The sequence below is a fragment of the Taeniopygia guttata genome, chromosome 28 (assembly GCF_048771995.1).
Source record: "Taeniopygia guttata chromosome 28, bTaeGut7.mat, whole genome shotgun sequence".
Taxonomy (NCBI): Eukaryota; Metazoa; Chordata; class Aves; order Passeriformes; family Estrildidae; genus Taeniopygia; species Taeniopygia guttata.
The window spans coordinates 1,055,827-1,073,590 of NC_133053.1; the positions used below are offsets into that span (position 1 = coordinate 1,055,827).

General features: G+C 65.2%; 3 protein-coding genes across 4 annotated transcripts; 2 read left to right on the forward strand and 1 right to left on the reverse strand.

The window, feature by feature from the left end:
* Positions 1-308: 308 nt before the first annotated feature.
* SIRT6 (sirtuin 6) lies at positions 309-5,718 on the reverse strand. Of its 2 annotated transcripts, XM_030256762.4 has the most exons (9): positions 5,574-5,718; positions 4,183-4,310; positions 3,741-3,923; positions 2,455-2,514; positions 1,936-2,031; positions 1,622-1,702; positions 1,417-1,540; positions 1,231-1,318; positions 309-724 (listed from the first exon to the last, which is right to left on the reverse strand). In XM_030256762.4, the coding sequence occupies exons 1-9, from the start codon at positions 5,637-5,639 to the stop codon at positions 498-500; spliced, it is 1,053 nt and encodes a 350-aa protein (XP_030112622.4). In that variant the 5' UTR covers positions 5,640-5,718; the 3' UTR covers positions 309-497. The 2 variants fall into 2 exon arrangements, with proteins under 2 accessions (XP_030112622.4, XP_030112623.4); XM_030256763.4 differs by lacking the exon at positions 1,231-1,318.
* Positions 5,719-8,100: 2,382 nt separating this feature from the next.
* On the forward strand, positions 8,101-14,539 carry ANKRD24 (ankyrin repeat domain 24). Its single transcript, XM_030256702.4, has 19 exons — positions 8,101-8,294; positions 9,213-9,343; positions 9,425-9,513; positions 9,808-9,872; positions 10,190-10,247; positions 10,325-10,395; positions 10,643-10,749; positions 10,825-11,012; positions 11,198-11,226; positions 11,324-11,416; positions 11,599-11,703; positions 11,816-11,860; positions 11,980-12,078; positions 12,154-12,226; positions 12,322-12,443; positions 12,523-13,680; positions 13,930-14,067; positions 14,141-14,206; positions 14,330-14,539. Exons 1-19 carry the CDS (start codon positions 8,223-8,225, stop codon positions 14,405-14,407), a joined length of 2,787 nt encoding a protein of 928 aa, XP_030112562.4. The 5' UTR covers positions 8,101-8,222; the 3' UTR covers positions 14,408-14,539.
* Positions 14,540-14,704: 165 nt separating this feature from the next.
* On the forward strand, positions 14,705-17,521 carry EBI3 (Epstein-Barr virus induced 3). Its single transcript, XM_030256789.4, has 7 exons — positions 14,705-14,837; positions 15,352-15,482; positions 15,839-16,054; positions 16,149-16,266; positions 16,335-16,495; positions 16,992-17,155; positions 17,241-17,521. The coding sequence occupies exons 2-7, from the start codon at positions 15,383-15,385 to the stop codon at positions 17,391-17,393; spliced, it is 912 nt and encodes a 303-aa protein (XP_030112649.4). The 5' UTR covers positions 14,705-14,837; positions 15,352-15,382; the 3' UTR covers positions 17,394-17,521.
* The last annotated feature ends 243 nt before the right edge of the window (positions 17,522-17,764 follow it).

A 17,764-nucleotide genomic window follows, 5' to 3' on the forward strand; every position in this document is an offset into this window, starting at 1 on the left:
CCAGCCGAGTCCAGCTGGGATGCAGCCAGCACCAGTCCCCTTCCATGACCAAGTGACGTGCAATTACAGAGTCATGGAATGGTTTGGGTTGGAAGGGACCTTAAAGCCCACCCAGCGCCACCCCTGCCATGGCAGGGACACCTTGCTCCGTCCCAGGCTGCTCCAACCTGGCCTTGGACACTTCCAGGGATCCAGGGGCAGCCACAGCTGCTCTGGGAATTCCATCCCAGGGCCTCACCACCCTCACAGGGAAGAATTCCTCTATGCAAGGCCCTCCCTAGGCCCGTGGGTGCAGCTGCTCTGCGAGCCACAATTCAAGTATGTTTAATACTGACATAAAAAAAGGGACAATATTTAAGGGTATAAAAAAAAGTCGGTAGGAAAAGCAGCCCAGGTGAGACAGGGACAGTCCAGGTCAGGTGAGGAGAGGCTCCACCTTCACCTTCTTCACCGGCGTTGGCTCCGTGTCCGGGCTGGGACACTCCTGCTTGAGCCCATCACGGCGCTCCAGCGGCGCCTTCCCGGCACCCGGCGCTCCCGTGCCGTTGTGCTGGCCCAGGGACTCCTCCTTCAGCCGCCCCTGCAGCTGCTCGCCCTTGGCCAGCTCGGCGCACTCCACCACCACCGGCCCCGTCCACTCGGGCACCTCCAGCCCCAGGTGCTTCATCAGCTTGGTCATCACCTCGTCCACGTAGCCGTGGATGCGCAGGTCGGCCTGGCGGTCCTGGACAGCAGGGACACGGCTCAGGGGACAAACGGCCCCTCCCAGGGACACGGCGATGTCCCCCGTGTGTCATTCCCAAAGGGACATCAGCTGGCCCTGGGGCTCTGCTGGGGCGTGGGCTGGAGCCACACCTGGGGATGGGGACACAGGGACAGAGCAGGGACAGAGTGTGACAGGCACAAGGGAGCTCTGCTGACATCCCAGGAACCCCCAGCTCTGGGCATTAAAGACTTTGGACAATTGGGGCACCAACATCTGAGCAGGAACCGAGCAGGAACCGAGCGTGCCCTCCACGGGCTCCGTGTGTGTGGCCCTTCCATCGGGCTGTAAACCCTGAGAGAACACAGCAGGCCCCAGGCTGAGCTTTCACTCTGCTCCTAAGACTAGCTTGGACAGGGCTTGGAGCAGCCTGGGATAGTGGGAGGTGTCCCTGCCCATGGGAGAGGGAACAAGATGAGCTTTAAGGTTCCTTCCAACCCAGCCCTTTCCATGACTCTAATATTTACCTGCCATCTCTACGTGTTTAGCAGGAGTTGCAGGTTTAAACCCTCCAACCCAGGACTCCCAGCCTGTTTGACTGCTAAGAGAGGCCACCTGGGAGGGGACAACGTGCAGGGACAAACTTGGGATGGGCCTGGAACAGGGGACAGCAGGGGAAAGGAACAGTGCCAAACTGCGGGACGCTCACTCACGTGTTTGGTTGCTTGGAGGTTGACAATGACCAGCTTCCCTCCTCTCTTCTTGGTGATCAGTGGGAGGTTCCCACTGGGTTTGATCTGCAGAGAGGTCCCCAGGGTGACGGAGAGATCAGCTTTCCTGCAGGGAGGAGGAGAAATCCAGAATCAGGGCATGGATGGGTGGGAAGGGGCTGTTCCCCTCCTGAGCAGGTGTCAGTACCTGCAGGCTTCATCTGCCAGCGTCAGGTCACGGTCAGGCAGGGAATCTTCCCAATCCAGAATAGTGTCTCGTAACTTCCCTCTGGAAAACACACACAGGGACCATGGTGTTCCCTGGAAAATGCAGGAGAACAGGCAGCAGAGCTGCCCTGGCAGAGGGGACAACGACCAGAGACTGTCCCACCCTCCCTGTCCCCACACTGTGAAGGGGTGGAGAGCACCCAGAGAGATCTTCCTGCACCTTGGGCTGCCTCTCCCACATCTGAGGGGCTGTGGGCTCATCCCCCCATCCCACATCCCCGGAGGGATCCCCACCTGCAGGCCCGCAGCCCCCGGGCCTTGGTGACGCTGCAGAGGCGGCCGGTGGGCTTGAGCCCCATGCTGCCCACGACGGCGTCGCGCACGTACTGCCTGCGGAGACACGGAGCGGCTCAGCGAGGGGCTGGAGTGCCCAGCACAGCCTGGCATGGCAATCCCAGCCCAGCTTCCCCCTGGCACGGCAATCCCAGCCCAGCTTCCCCCTGGGATGGAGATCCCAGCCCAGCTTCCCCCTGGGCTGGAGACCCCAGCCCAGCTTCCCCCTGGCATGGAGATCCCAGCCCAGCTTCCCCCTGGGGTGGAGATCCCAGCCCAGCTTCCCCCTGGGGTGGAGATCCCAGCCCAGCTTCCCCCTGGCATGGCAATCCCAGCCCAGCTTCCCCCTGGCATGGAGATCCCAGCACAGCTTCCCCCTGGGGTGGAGATCCCAGCCCAGCTTCCCCCTGGGGTGGAAATCCCAGCACAGCTTCCCCCTGGGGTGGAGATCCCAGCCAAGCCCCCCCAGGGCTCACGTACTTCCCACATTTCACGCACTCTTCCACAAACATGTTCCCGTGGAGCTCGGCCAACTTGTCCCTGTGGGAGAAAGGCACAGGTGAGCTGGGGAAGGGTGGGGAGTCCTGGGGGAACCCCACCTCCTCCCCAGGAACCTCAAGGGCTTCCCTGCATTCCAGCTCTGCCAGGTAATGGCTCATCCCCCAACAGGGACTCAGAAAGGGACAACAGGTCCCGGCCTTTTCATTTGAATGTTTCCATCTGCAGCACTGATTGCAGCTCCTGATCCACTCAAATCTTTGCTCCTGGGAGCACCCAGATCTTTGTTTTTCCAGCACCCAACATTCCTGTCTGTCCCTGTGCTCTCCCAGCCCTCTGACACCTGTTTTTCCTAAAATTCCCCTCAGGCTCAGAGCAGAAGCCAGAGGAAAACACGGCCATACTCTCCTATTTTCCTCAGAGCCCCACGCTCGCTGGGAACTTCCTCCAGGCTGCGTGAGACAGGACTGACTTGATTTCCCCCAGTTTGGCCCCAGTTCAGCTTACTCAAGCACAGGTTTCATTTGGGAGGCAGAGCTGGGCTGAACTGAACAGGAGCCAGTGGCTCCAGGCTGTGGGAGCACCACGGAATTCTGTCATCATTCCCTACTGCTTTTCCCATGGTTGTTTGGATTAAACAGACAAACAAGGGGCTGGGAGCAGGACCCAGGACTTGGGGCTTGTAATGACGGAAATGCCCTGGAGGCAGCTCTGGCTGAAGGTGTTTGTGAGAGGCACCTTCTCCAAGGACACATGGATGCTCCTCAGTCACATCCTGACTCATAAAATCACAGAATGAGTTGGGTTGGAAAGGACTTTAAAAGATCAACCCCCTGCCATGGGCAGGGACCCCTCCCACAGTCCCAGGCTGCTCCAAACCCCATCCAGCCTGGCCCTGACTGTTCCCAGGGATCACAGAATATCCTGAGCTGGAAGGGATCCACAAGGATCACTGAGTTCAACCCCTGGCCCTGCACAGACACCTGCACAGGGGAATGAGATGGGCTTTAAGGTGCCCCCCAACCCAAACCATTCTGGGATTCCATGATTTCATAGTCTCTGTTTTTTCTATGCACAAACAGCACCTAGAAGCATTTCTAGACAGCAACATCCAAGGCTGATTTGATTCCAAGACCCTCTGGAACAGCACCAGAACCTCTCCCCTCTAAATTCCAGCTGGTTTATCCCTTTCCAGCTTCCACTCCCTGTATCAGAGAGGGCAGAGATTCCTTGGGAATGAAACCCCCTGTGTGGGGCCGGGAAGGTACCGTGGAAATCCTGACCGCACGTGCAGGCCATCCACGTTCTGGCTGACCAGGAATTTCAGGATTCCCACTCTCTGCAGCCCCAGCAGCGCCATGTGAGTCTTGGAGGGCCTGGCATTCTCGAAGGTGGTGTCGAATTTTGGGGAGAGCCCTTTTTCTTCCATAGTCCAGACACCATTGGGGCCCCTGGAAAGAGCAGGAAGGGAGAGCTCAGGCTCCAGGTGCCCCTTCCATGGGAGCAGAGCTCATGGATCAGCAGGATTCTGGGGGTTGATGCAATGTGGGGATTCTGTGGCAACAGCTGAGATGTGCAAGAGGGAAAATGGTGTTTGCAGCTGGATCCAGGATGGACAGCAGAGATGAGGCAGGTCTGGGATAAATCAGAGCTTTCCATGAAGGAAGATGGAGCTGGAGGAGGTGCCACCCTGCCAGCCCTCGGACTTACCTGAAGTCAGGGATGCCCGAGGCCGTGCTGATCCCTGCCCCCGTGTGGAACACCACATGGGAGGAGCTCCGGATCAGCTCTGCCAGCTCCTGCACCTTCCGCTCCAGCTCCTCCGGAGGGTCAAAAATCTGGGAAAAGACAAAACCAGCATGGGATGGAGAGATGTGGGCGTGGATTATATGGGGAAGGAATCCTTCCCTGTGAGGGTGGGGAAGTGCTGGAATGGTTTCCCAGAGCAGCTGTGGATGCCCCTGGATCCCTGGAATGTCCAAGGCCAGGCTGGACAGGGCTTGAAGCAACCTGGAATAGTGGAAGGTGTCCCTGCCACGGCAGGGGTGGCACTGGATGATCCTTCAGGTCTCTTCAACCCAAACCATTCCGGGATTCCATGATTCTAGAAGCCCAGTAACCCACAATTCTTCCTTATCCATGAGTGATTTTGCATTCCTTAAGGACAAAAACATTTAATAGGAGAGACTCCGCGTTGTCCGGAGCATCTGGCTGCAGGGACAGGGCTGGGAACACCCAGCACCAACAGGGAGTTTGTTGCTCTGACTGGCAGCCGGCCCAGGCTGGGCTCCAGGAGCGACCCGGGGCCACCCCACATGTGCTCAGCCCCAGCTGTCACCAGCAGTGCCACCAGCTCTGGGGACAGGGCAGGACCGAGGGACAGCGAGGGACACCAGATGCTGGTTTGGGCACGGGATTTAATCCCTGAGACACTTCTCCAGCCCCATCTCCTGGGGACAGGGACAAGGACAGGACCCTGTGTGTCCCTGTCCCCTCACCATCCCCTGGGCTCAGGACGGGCTGCAGTGTCCCTGTGGCTCCCCTCAATCCTCGTTTTAGGCTTCCCAGAACTGCTGGGGCTCAGGGGGGACACGGAGGGAGCCACGGGGGGCTGTGGGGGCAGAAGGAAGGACCAGGGTGGGGTCAGGGAGACCATGGAAGGGGACATGGAGAGAGGACATGGAGAGGAGACGTGGAAGGGGAGATGAAGATGGGACATGGAAGCGGACATGGAAGGGGACATGGAGAGGAGACATGGAGAGGAGACATGGAAGGGGACATGGAGAGGGGGCATAGAGAGGGGACATGGAGAGGCGACATGGAGAGGCGACATGGAGAGAGGCCGAGGAGGGAGCCGGGGGCAGCCTGGGGGGGACATGCGGGGGACGAGGGAGCCATGGGGTGTCTGGGGACAGGCACCCAGGGAAGCGGGACGGGGAGGGAGCCGCGGGATGTGCTGGGGACACACGAAGGGCTCGGTGCCCGCTCGGTCCCCGAGGCCGCGGTTGCCATGGGAACGCGGCGGGGCCCGCGCGAGGCCCGGCGGGCGGGCGGAGGCTGCCCCGGGCGGGCGGGGATGGCCCCGGCGGTGCCGCGCTCACCTCGGGGAGGCCGCACTTGCCCTTGTCCGAGTACGGGGACAGCCCGGCCGCGTAGTTCACCGCCATCGGCGCGGCCGCCGCGCGGCGGAAGAACCGGGCGGGGCCGGGCCGCGGGACCGCCCCAGGCCGCCGCCGCCATCTTGGAACCGGGCAAGGCGGGGCTGCCCTCAGCGCGGCCGGGACCGCCCGGGATTGACCGGGACTGACCGGGACTGACCGGGAGTGAACCGGGACTGACCGGGACTGACACGGGATTGACCGGGACCGCCCGGGACTGACCGGGACTGAACCGGGACTGACCGGGACTGAACCGGGACTGACTGGGGACTGACTGGGGACCGCCCGGGACTGACCGGGACTGACCGGGACCGACACGGGACTGACCGGGAGTGAACCGGGACTGACCGGGACTGACATGGGACTGACCGGGACTGACACGGGACTGACCGGGACTGACACGGATTGACCGGGACTGACCGGGACTGACCGGGACTGAACCGGGACTGAACCGGGACTGACCCGGGACTGCCCGGGAGTGACACGGGACTGCCCGGGAGTGACACGGGACTGCCCGGGAGTGAACCGGGACTGCCCGGGACTGGTCCGGGAGTGAACCGGGACTGCCCGGGACTGGCCCGGGACCACCCAGGAGTGAACCGGGGATGCCAGGGAAGGACAGGGGTGCCAGGAAGGACAGGGGTGCCAGGGAGGAACAGGGGATGCCAGCAAGGACAGGGAGGAGCAGGGGATGCTGACAGGAACACGAGGTGCTGGCAGAACCAGGGGCTGCCAGGGCAGGGAAGGGCATGTCAGCATGTCAGGTCAGGACAAGAGGTGCCACCAAGGGCGGGCGGTGTTTGGGATGGGCAAAGGTGCCATCCATCAGAGCCCAGCCCTCCCCAGCACCCCAGGCCGTGTCCCTTGTCCCCAAACACGGCCCGGCCCGGCCCCCCTCCGGCTGCCCGGGGCTGTAACCGCAGCCGCGGCCGTAACACAATCCCCGGCTCCGGTTCCCGGCTGGGAACGCCAGGACGGGCTGGGAGCAGCGGGACCGGGGGCGCTGAGCTGTCCCCAGGCAGGGACAGACCCTCCTGGAGCGTGGCCATCCCTCCCGAGCAGCTGCCACAGGGCTGAGGCTGAGCCACCATGAAGAGCCTGAAGGCCAAGTTCAAGAAGGCAGATGTGAGTGCCATCCCTGGGGACACGGGGACCTGCTCCAGGGTGTCCGTGGGGACACGGGGACCTGCCCTGGGATGTTTGCTGGGACATGAGGATGTGGGGATTTCCCCCAGGATGCCCCCTGTGTCACAAGGACACGGGGACCTGCCCTGGGACACGGAGTGGTCGCTCCCAACAGGGACAGCAGCCCCACGGAGGTTGGCACTGCCACTCTGGCTGGTGGGATGGAGCCCCCAGTGCACCCTCAGTGCACCCCCAGTGCTCCCAGAGCCATCGCTGGCACTGGGGCAGAGCAAAGGAAAGGGAAGCAGATCCCAGGTCCCCTCCCTGTCCCCCTCCTGGGGACAAGTGCCGCTTTGCCAGCTGCCACAGCCCGTGGAACCAGCCTGTCGATGCTCCTCAATTATTCAGCAGCAGCCTGGCACGGGGCCGCAGAGGGCAGAGGGGGACAGCGCTGTCCCCAGGGCACTGGGAGGGACACAGGAGGGGACGTGGGGACACAGTTTGAAGCCCCTCACCCGGAGTCTGGGGGACCATCGTGCTCAGGGTGCTCCATGCCTCAGTTTCCCCACACTGCCCTGGACACGTCCCTGAGAGGCTCTCGATGTCCTGCTGCCACCCCGACTGCCTGGACAGTGTCTGGGGACCCTCTGCGTTTTGGGGTTCCTCCCTGAGGGTGTTTGGGGGGGGCCGTCAGGTGCAGGTGGGGGGGCTCTACCCCTCCCTTGTCCCCAGGGCAGGGCGGGGGTCCCAGGTCCCCCCCTCGGGGGCCGGGAGGATGCTCAGCCCTGTTTTGGGGACAGCTGCCCGCCCCCTACCCCACAACCTCTCCCGTTTTAACTGGGACCAGTCTGGGTGCCGGTCCCTGCCTGGGAGCCGCTCCGAGGCGGGATGCAGGGATACAGGGATGCAGGGATGCAGGGATGCAGGGATGTAGGGATGCAGGGATGCAGGGATGCAGGGATGTAGGGATGCAGGGATGCAGGGATGCAGGGATGCAGGGATGCAGGGATGCAGGGATGCAGGGATGTAGGGATGGAGGGATGCAGGGATGCAGGGATGCAGGGATGTAGGGATGCAGGGATGCAGGGATGTAGGGATGCAGGGATGCAGGGATGCAGGGATGCAGGGATGTAGGGATGCAGGAATGCAGGGATGCAGGGATGCAGGGATGCAGGGATGCAGGGATGCAGGGATGTATGGATACAGGGATGCAGGGATGCAGGGATGTAGGGATGCAGGGATGCAGGGATGCAGGGATGCAGGGATGTAGGGATGCAGGGATGCAGGGATGCAGGGATGCAGGGATGCGCTGAGGAGGGAGGGAGGGAAGGACGGAGGGAGGGCCGGGGGCGGAGGAGGCGGGCCCGGCTCCCACTGCCGCAGCCCCGGCCCCCGCCCGGGCGGCGATGCCGGAGCGCTCCGGGCTCGGGGGTGCCCGTGCCGGCCGGGGCGGGGGGCGGGGGGCGCATGGCGTCCTCCCGCCGCCTCCTGCTCAGCACCATGAAGCAGATCTGCCTTTGTGCCGCCGCCTCCTTCGCGGTACGTCCCGCTCCCCTCCCGGCTCCCCTCCGCTCGCGTCCTGCGGGCTGAGCCGTGTCCCCCCCGCCCCACTGCACCCCCCATCCCCATCCCCATCCCGGGGTTCCCCGTGCCCTCCCCATCCTGCTTTGTCCTTGCCTGACCAGGGAGTGGGGGGAGCGGGCACCACCCTCCCAGTTTGCCCAGGAGCCCTGGGACACTGGTTTGTGCCCTGTCCCTGGTCCCACTGGGCTGGAGGGGCTCGGGGGCACCCGGCGGGCACAGGCGGGTTTGGGACAGATGCCAGCGGCTCCCGAGAGGTGACATCCATTTCCTGCCGCCACGAGCGCAGCCAGCGCCGCTTTGTGGGGTGAACCCGGGACTTGCAGTCCCTGTCCTGGTCCTGTCCCACTGCGGGTCCTCCTTCGGGCCGGGGAGCGCCGGGAGAGCAAATCCCAGCCAGCTGCGGTCCTGTTTTGGGGGCACAGCGCTGTGCCCCGTTATCCCCGGAGGCTGGAGCATCCCGGGGATCTGCTCTCGCTGCCAGCTGTGCTCGCCCTGGTTTGGTCCCTTCCTCCTCCGGGCTGGGAATGGGACTCCCAGGGGTTCTGGCTGGGTTTAGTACTGGGATTTCAGGGTGGCAGGGGCAAACCCCAGAGCAGTTGGGCTCAGTCCCAAATCCCAGCCTGGCACAGCTAAACTGGGCTGTGTCTGTAAATCCCCCGCTCTGTGAGCTGCAAACTGGGGGACTGGAGGGGATTTTCATCCCAGTCCCTGCTGAACTCTCCGTACCTGGGGGTGAGCTCGCAGGAGAGGGGCACGGACACGGCCACCCCCAGGGACAGGGCTGGAAGGACAAGGACAGCCAGCCCAGCCCGGCCCTGGGGACAGCACTGTCACAGCTGACCCTGTCACAGCCTCCTCTGGGCCCTGTTGCAGAGCCAGGACTGGACCAAGAACGACGAGAAGCTGCTGCAGGCCGTGGACTACAACGATGCCGGGCGGGTCACGTCGCTCCTGCTCCGCAAGGGCCTGGTGCCCACCAAGCTGGACTCGGAGGGCAAATCCGCGTGAGTGCCAGGCCCTGCCCTGGGGACACGTTGGGGACAGGGGACATCCTCGGAGTCCCTCAGCCCCTGGTCTCGCTGCAGGTTCCACCTGGCCGCCACGCGGGGCAATGTGGACTGCCTGGAAGCAATGCTGGCCCACGGCGTGGATGCCATGACCAAGGACAGCTCGGGTGAGGGCACGGCCACCACGTGCCCCTGCCTAATGCCACAGGCCACACAGGGCCACTGGTCATCCCCAGGTGTTGAGGATGAGGGGACAGAGGTGGTGGCCATACCTCGGGGGCTGTAAATTGTCCCAGTTTCCTAAAGGAGCTCCAGCATTTCTTCATGAGCTCCTGGGGTTGTTCCCTTCCTGTTCAGCCCTGTTCCAGCAGATCCTGCTTTGTGCCTGTCTCTCTGTCCCCAAGCTGTCCCCTCTGGCACAGCCCTGCTGGCCGTGCTCTGACCTGTTTGTCCCTTCCCAGGTTACACTGCCCTGCACTTGGCCTCCAAGCACGGCCACCCTCAGTGTGTCAGCAAACTGCTGCAGGTACAGGGAGGAGGAGGAGGGACAGAGGGAGGGAGGGAGGTGCTGTGCCAGCGCGGTGTCCTCCCTGTCCTTGAACCCCCGTCCCTCACCAGTGCCAAGGCATGGTGGTTCCCAGCTCTGTGCTGCTGCCTGGCACCAGGAGCCACAGGGGGCTGTCCCTTGTCCTTCACCACAGCGTGGAGCCAGAGGGGGTTGGTCCGTCTGTCCCTCTCCTTCACCACACCACAGAGTCTCTCAGTCCCTCACTGTGCCACAGAGCCACTCGAGCAGTCTGTCCCTCTGTCCCCCTCCTCCCGTGACCCAGGCTGTCCCCCCAGGCCTCCTGCCCCGTGGACGTGGCCGATGGCAGTGGCCGGACCGCGCTGCACCTGGCGGGTGAGTGGGGACAGTGCCAGCCCTGTCCTGCTCACGTCCCCGTGGGGACAGCGCTCAGCCTGTGTCCTTGTCCGCAGCTGCCAGCGGCTGCATCTCCTGCTCCGAGATCCTCTGTGACTTCAAGGCTCCCTTGAACAGCAAGGACAAGGTGGGCTCCCACTGCTCCTGGTCCTGCTGTGACAGGCTGGGGCTGTCCCAAAACGCAGCACTGCTTGGGGTGGGACGTGGAAACTGGGGTGGGACGTGGAAACTGGGGTGGGACGTGGAAACTGGGGTGATATCGGGAGGATCTGAGCCTCCTCTGCTCATCCTACCACTGGGGTGGGACGTGGAAACTGGGGTGATATCGGGAGGATCTGAGCCTCCTCTGCTCATCCTCCCCCCTGCGTGCCCAGGACGGCTCCACGCCGCTGATCCTGGCTGCCAAGATGAGCCACCCGGAGCTGTGCCGGTACCTGCTGCACCGCGGGGCCGCCGTCAACTGCCGGGACCTGCAGGGCAGGTGGGGCTGCAGCACCGGGGGCGGCAGCGGCCGCAGGGATTGTCCCCTCCTCACCCGCGCTCTCCCCGTGCCCAGGACAGCGCTGATGCTGGCCTGCGAGAGCGGCAGCGTGGACACCGTGGAGGTGCTGGTCAGCGCCGGTGCCCGCGTGGCCGTGGTGGACGCCACCGGCCACGACGCCGCTCACTACGGGCTGGCCACGGGCAACGTCCTCATCCAGCACCTCCTGCAAGAGGCGGCCCAGCGCCGCTCCTGGGCCAGCGGTGAGGCTGCCGGGGCACCCCGGGCTCCCTGCCACCATCGGGCAGGGCTGGCAGAGGCTGCGGGGATGTGTCCCCTGTTCCTGGGGGTTTGGGGCTGCCTTTGCCTGTGCTGTCCCCGGCCTCTGCTCTGAGCTCTGAGCCTCTAAATCTCCCCAATTTCTCTTCCCTCCCGCTCTGCCCCACAGAAGAGGAGTCAGCTGAGCAGACGTCGCAGGTGAGGGGCTGGTCCCCATCCCTGGAGGGTCCCCTGGCTCAGGAAGGAGGGAGGGCACTGGGGGTGTGACGTCCCCTCTGCCCTGGGGTGTCCGCAGACGTCTTCGCCCAGCCAGTCGTCTGTCAGGGAGAAGAGCAGCACCCCGAGGAAGAGGAAGGCCCCTCTGCCTCCCCTGGGCACCCCCAGCCAGGTGAGAAAAGGGTCCCCAGTTCCCCACCTGGCCTGGCAGGTGCCGAGCAGCCCAAAACACTCCTCAGTGAGGGATCCCCTCATTGGGTGTTGGTGCCAAAAAGCCCCCTCGGGCACACAGTGGGATTTTTGGGGTTTCCTGTGCCAGGAGCTGGACTCAATGCTTTCCATGATTCCCTGCAGGAGGACAGGGATGCCTACGAGGAGATCGTGCGGCTGCGGCAGGAGAGGGCCCAGTTCCTGCAGAAGATCCGGGGCTTGGAGCAGCAGGAGAAGCAGAGACGGGAGGTACCGGCTGCAGGGTCCCGGGGACATGCCACCGTGTCCCTGGGGAGCAGAGGGGACAGGGGAGATGGGGACAGCACTCACCCCTCCCTCTTTTCTCCCTGGGTCCTGCCAGCAGGCGGAGCTGGATGAGGCCTCCCTGCGCTCCATGGAGAAGCAGGTGAGGCCAGGGCAGAGCCTGGAGGTGACCTCAGCTCTCCGTGGGGTCCTGGTGCTGGGAATGCCACCAGGACTCTGCCAGGAGCCAAAGGGACCCTATTCCCATGTCCTGCCCTGCAGATCCGGGAGCTGGAGGAGCGGCTGGTGGCACGGGACGGGGAGAAGGAGAAGCTGGGCAAGGAAGTGGAGGCTCTGCGGAGCCGCCTATCCTCGATGGAGGTGGGTGTGGGCAGGACACAGCTGGCAGTGCCCAGGGCTGGGGACAGGGGTGTCACCTCCACCCTGCACCCCCAGAATGAGAAGGAGAACACGAGCTATGACATTGAGACGCTGCAGGACGAGGAGGGAGAGCCGCTTGATTTCCCAGGTAGGTCTTGCCAGCCTCCCAATGACACCTCGGGGAGGTGACACCGGGCAGTGGGGGCACAGGTGGGCACAGCCCCCGGTCCCTGTGCCCTGCAGGAGCAGAGATGCTGCTCTCCAAGAAGACACTGAGCCCCTCGGCCGAGGAGCTGCTGGCCACTCTCCAGGGGCAGGTGCAGTCCCTGACTGTGCAGAACAAGGAGCTGAGAGAGAAAATCCAGGCACGTCCCCCTCTGTCCGTCCGTCTGTCCCTCTGTTCCCTGTCCGCTGGCCCGTGGTGGCCTCACGGTCTCTCGGCAGGTGCTGGAGAACTACGAGCGGGACGAGAGCAGCCCCGCTGCCCCGGGGGACGTGGTGCCCGCCAGCCGGTACCAGGCCCTGCAGCGGGAGCTGGAGCGGCTGCGGGCGCAGGGCAGGGAGGCCACGGCTCGGGCCGGAGGGGACGGGCAGCGCGCGGCCTCGGAGCCCATCCCGGAGGGAACCGTGGGGCCACGTCCCCCAGAGGAGCCGGCCTGGGCCTGGGGCGAGTGCAAGGCAGCGCTGGGCGAGCTGGGGGTGCAGACATCCTCCTCCTCCTCACCCTCGGGGGAGCGGGAGCCGGGCGCGGAGCTGGCGGAGGCACGGGCGGCCCTGAAGCGGGCACAGGCCGAGCTGGAGGAGCGGGAACGGCGGCTGAAGGAGCTGCAGGCCCGGCTGGAGGCTGCAGAGGCCGCGGCCTCACCAGGAGCCTCTGCGGAGGAGGCGTCGCGGGAGAAGGAAGCACTGCTGGAGCGCTGCGGGCGCGCCGAGGCCGAGGCCGAGGCGCTGCGGCGGGAGCTGGAGGCTCCGAGAGCTCCGGAGCCGGCGCGGCAGCGGGCGGAGGCCGAGGCGCAGCGGGCAGAGCTGGCAGAGCTGCGGGCAGAGCTGGCAGAGCTGCGGGCCGCGCTGGCGCGCAGGGAGGCCGAGCTGGGCGCGCTGCGGGAGCGGCTGCGGGAGCACGAGGAGGAGGCCCCGGCGTGGCCGCAGCGGGCGCGGGCCGAGGGCTGGGTGCCCCGGGACGAGCACGCCCGCGGCACGGCGGCGCTGCAGGAGCAGGCGCGGGCGCTGCGGGAGCGCCTGGCGCAGCTGGAGGCCGCGGCCGACGCCAAGGCCCGCGAGGCCGCCCGGCTGCAGGCGGAGCTGGCGGCGGCCGTGCCGCGGGCGCAGCACGAGGCGGCCGAGGCCGGGCTGCGGGCCGAGGCGGCGGCGCTGGCGCGGCGGCTGCAGGAGCTGGAGCGGCGGCACGAGAAGACGTGCGAGGAGGTGTTCCGCGTGCAGCGGCAGGCGCTGTTCATGAAGAGCGAGCGGCAGGCGGCCGAGGACAGGCTGGGCGCCGCGCAGAAGCAGCTGGAGCAGGCCCAGGACGAGGCGCGGCGGCTGCGGGAGCTCCACGGCCACGCCGAGGATGCGGCACGGCTGGTCAGGGACAGGGACAGGAAGGTAGGGGACAGGGAGTCAGGAGGGGCTGCTCGGAGGGGAATGGTGGCCTTGGAGCCGCACACGTGGAGTCGCTGATTTTGGGATGGGAGGGACCTTAAATGTCTTCCCATTCCACCCCCTGCCATGGGCAAGGACACCGGCTGCCATCCCAGGGGGCTCCAAGCCCCGTCCAGCCTGGCCTCGGACACTGCCAGGGACGGGGCAGCCACAGCTGCTCTGGGTAACCCGTAACCCCTGCGCCCTGTGCAGATCACGGAACTCTCCAAGGAGGTTTTCAGGCTGAAGGAAGCTCTGAATGCTCTCCCTGAGTCAGGGGGGCCCCCACAATCGCCGCCCAACACGGCCGCGCTCCAGGCGCGGATCCGGGCGCTGGAGGAGAAGCTGGAGGTGGGTCGCCTGGTGGGTTCGGGGCTCCCCCGAGCCCCCAGCCCTGTGGCCAAACCCCCTCCCTGTGCTGCAGGAGACAGAGACCAGGCACAGCAAGGTGGTGACACTGTACCGGAGCCACCTGCTCTATGCCGTGCAGGTCAGCTGGGGACAGCTGGGGACAGCGGGGTGGGGGCTGAGCCAGGTGCCAGCCCAGGGACACGCACAGAGCCTCCCTGATGTCCCCACTCCTGTGTGCCCACCAATGTCCCCTCCACCCCAGGGCCACATGGACGAGGACGTGCAGAGACTCCTGTGCCAGATCCTGAGGATGCAGCGGCTGCAGGAGCAGGGCAGATGAGCCCCTGCCAGCACGGGTGGCACAGGGATGGGGGGACAGGTCTGTCACAGCACCCTCTGTGTCACTTTGCTTGTCACAGCACCCAGCCCACCCCCAGCACAGCAGCAATAAAGTTATTTATAGTCACACTAATGGGATGGCTCCTCTCTGGGGTGGGCACAGGGGGCTGTGGGGACCTGGGGGGACAGCAGGGGATCGGTGCCACCATCTCCAGCCCTGCCGTCCCTTGAGGGGAGAGGTGACCGTGAAGGAAAGGGAGTGGTGGCAGGGGAGAGGTGGGTACCCCGTTGGCCAGGGCTGGAATCCCTTTCCCAAGGGCGCGGGAAGCGGCTCCATCCCCACGGGAACCAACGGCACTTCCTGCGAGGAAATGGGCTGGGAAGCGCTGGGATCCGGCGGGGACACTGCGGTCCCAGCTGGCCCTGCTGCGGTGAGCGTTTGGGGACACTGGGATCCCCACGGGCAGTGCAGGGGGTGTTGGAGGTCTGGGTAGCCCCAAATCCAGAGAAAGCGGAGCGTGTCCCCTCTGGGGCTGAGCTTCGGCGGGAGGTGACAAGGGCAGGAGCTGTCCCTGTGGTGCTGGGCTTGGGGACAGCAAGGAGCTCAGCTCGGCCCCCAGGCCAGGCTTTGGGGGTCTCTGTGAGGGACAGTCCTGCCCTGGATGGATACAAACCCCTGATTCCAGGTGTGGGACTGCAGGGGTGGCTGCAGGTCCCCCTGGGAAACTGTAGGAACAGTGGGAATTTTCACCCCCTCTCTTTCCTGGCTGTAGGGTCGGACCCCTTTGGAACCCATCCCTCTGCAGGGTGTGTGGCAGGGCCGGGGGGAAACTGAGGCACAGCAGTGTGGGGTGGCTCCAGGGTGATGTCCCCGGCCCCCTGGGGATGTGTGGTGTCTGTGCTGTCCCCGGTGCTGGGGTTTGACTGTGCTGCCTGTCCCCACAGGTGCCTGGACAGCCCCACGGAGTCTCCTGGCATGAGGTGGCTTTGGGTCGTGGCTTTGGTGGCACCCGCCTGCACTGTCCCCTACAACAGCACGGCAGGGAGCACTGGGCATGGGGACAACGGGGACAGAGGTATGGGGGACTGGGATGACTGGGATGGAAGCTGGGGGGGTCTGGGGATCCTGGATACAGCAGGACTGGGCAGACTGGGAGAACTGAGGCTGGAGATGGAGGGAGCAGGGATGGAAGGGACTGGGGACAGTGAGGGGACAGGGGACAATGACAGGGTCTTTAGGGAGGGACTGGGGACATTGGGGTACAGAGATGGGCACACAGGGGTTGATGATGCCTGCGGGTCTGGGGGCATGGGGTGACCAGGGGCACAGGTGGGGGTCTGGGGACACTGGGAGTGGCATTGGGGGACTCGGGAGGCCGAGACCCTTCCTGATGCAGTGTCACTGCCCCTCCATGTCCCCATGTGTCCCCAGGCCCCTGCACCCCTCAGCATGGCTCCCTGGGCACCGAGGTGCTGCTGCCGTGCCCGGGGGGCGCGGCCGAGTGGCGCCGGGGGGGCACCGTCCTGGGCACGTTCCCGGCCCCGGGGCTGGCCCTGCCCAACGCCAGCCTGGCCCACGAGGGCCACTACAGCTGCCACCACCCTGCCACCGGCGAGACCTGGGCCACCCTCTGCCTGCGGCTGGGCTGTGAGTGTCCCCAGCCCTGCTGTCACCCCCCTGGCTGGGGGTCCCTGAGGCTGCTGGCAGCGGGGTGACCCCTGTCCCCTGTCCCCTGTCCCAGATCCGCCCCCGCCACCGGCCATCGAGTGCTGGGCCACCAGCTACCCCCAGACCGTGAACTGCTCCTGGGGGCTGAGCCCCGACCCCCGGCTGGACACCAACTTCGTGGCCACCTACAGGTCAGTGGGGGTCCCCAAAGCCTCTCCCCGTGTCCCCCAGCCCTTGGCAGCTGTCCCTGTGTCCCCAGGCATGGCACAGACACAGGGGAGTGCAGCCTCACGGGCCCGCGGAGCTGCTCCTTCGGGGAGCTGCAGGTGTTTTCCCTCACTCCCTACGAGCTGAACGTGACAGCCCGGAACCCCCTGGGAGCTGCCCACGGAGCGCTGGCCTTCCTCCTGGAGAACATCAGTGAGTGCTGCGGCATGGGGGACACCGGGGTCCCCTGCGGGACCCTCGTGTCTCACCCTCTGGGGCTCTGCCCTGCTTGGGATCATCACTGCAACGACTTGCTGGGGCTCAGGCTGTCCCCGCACAGCTCACAGGGGACACGAGGGCTCTGTCCCCAACAATCCCATGCTGGATCCTGCAGCCACGATGTCCCCCCTTGGTCAGAAAATGAAGGAAAGTGACTTTTTCCAGGCAGTGATGGGACAAGAGGGTTGGTTTTAATCTAAAGGAGGATTTAGATGGGATATTGGAAAAAATTCTTCCCTGTGAGGGTGGTGAAGCCCTGGAATGGAATTCCCAGAGAAGCTGTGCCTGCCCCTGGATCCCTGGAAGCATCCGAGGCCAGGCTGGACAGGACTTGGAGCAGCCTGGGACGGTGGAAGGTGGGATGAGAGGATCCTCAGGGTCCCTTCCCGCCCAAACCATCCTGGAATTCTCTCATTCCTTGTCTCCCCAGTAAAGCCGGATCCCCCCGAGGCCCTGCGGGTCTCTGCCATCCCTGGGGAGCCGCAGAAGCTGCTGCTGGAGTGGAGCCCTCCATCATCCTGGCCATTCCCGGATTATTTCCCACTCCAGTACCGCATCCGCTACTCCCGGGACAACGACTCCGTCCCCACCACGGTACTGCCACCCGCCCGGGTAAACTGAGGCACGGCTGCGGCTGTGCCCGCAGGCACGTCCCTGTCCCTGACCCCGCTGTCCCCAGGTGGGGCCGTACGAGCTGACGTCCCACACGCTGGCGGACCTGGAGCCCGGCAGCCTCCACCACATCCAGGTGGCCGCAAAGGACATGTCGGACTGCGGGGAACTCAGCGCCTGGAGCGCGCCGGCCTCGGGGACGCCCTGGGTGGGGCTGTGACAGCCAGGCAGGGCCGCTGTCCCCATCCCAGGCCTGCTGCTGTCCCTTGTCCCACGCCAGCAGCGCGGAGCCACCAGGGCTGCCAGGAATGGGCAATAAAAGGCCTTGAGGCGTCGTCCCTGTTCTAACTGGGGTGTATGTGATGGCTGAGCTGCCCCTGCGGTGGGTCTGTTCGCTGCCCTCAGAGCCGGTCCCTTTGCTGTTCCACAACAATCCCTTTGTTTTCCTGCTTTTGACCCTTTTTTGCCCTTGGGGTCTGTTCCTTTTCTGCCCCTTCGCCCTCCGCCCCACCCGGTCCCTCAGCGCCCACGGCGGGCTGCAGGGGTGGGCGGCCATGTCGGACGTGCGCTGGGGCGGGGGGAGCGCCGTGA

Excerpts from the sequence above, each read along its gene's own strand:
- SIRT6 (XM_030256762.4), bottom strand. The coding sequence starts at position 5,639 with ATGGCGGTGAACTACGCGGCCGGGCTGTCCCCGTACTCGGACAAGGGC. Across the intron at positions 2,032-2,454 it reads GAGTGCGTGAAATGTGGGAA|GCAGTACGTGCGCGACGCCG; the intron begins GTACGTGAGCCC and ends GTGTCTCCGCAG. Across the intron at positions 1,319-1,416 it reads ACCTCCAAGCAACCAAACAC|GTGGCCTCTCTTAGCAGTCA; the intron begins GTGAGTGAGCGT and ends GTCCCCTCCCAG.
- ANKRD24 (XM_030256702.4), top strand. The coding sequence starts at position 8,223 with ATGGCGTCCTCCCGCCGCCTCCTGCTCAGCACCATGAAGCAGATCTGC. Across the intron at positions 11,013-11,197 it reads GCGCCGCTCCTGGGCCAGCG|AAGAGGAGTCAGCTGAGCAG; the intron begins GTGAGGCTGCCG and ends TCTGCCCCACAG. Across the intron at positions 13,681-13,929 it reads TCAGGGACAGGGACAGGAAG|ATCACGGAACTCTCCAAGGA; the intron begins GTAGGGGACAGG and ends CGCCCTGTGCAG.
- EBI3 (XM_030256789.4), top strand. The coding sequence starts at position 15,383 with ATGAGGTGGCTTTGGGTCGTGGCTTTGGTGGCACCCGCCTGCACTGTC. Across the intron at positions 16,055-16,148 it reads CCTCTGCCTGCGGCTGGGCT|ATCCGCCCCCGCCACCGGCC; the intron begins GTGAGTGTCCCC and ends CCCCTGTCCCAG. Across the intron at positions 16,267-16,334 it reads AACTTCGTGGCCACCTACAG|GCATGGCACAGACACAGGGG; the intron begins GTCAGTGGGGGT and ends CTGTGTCCCCAG.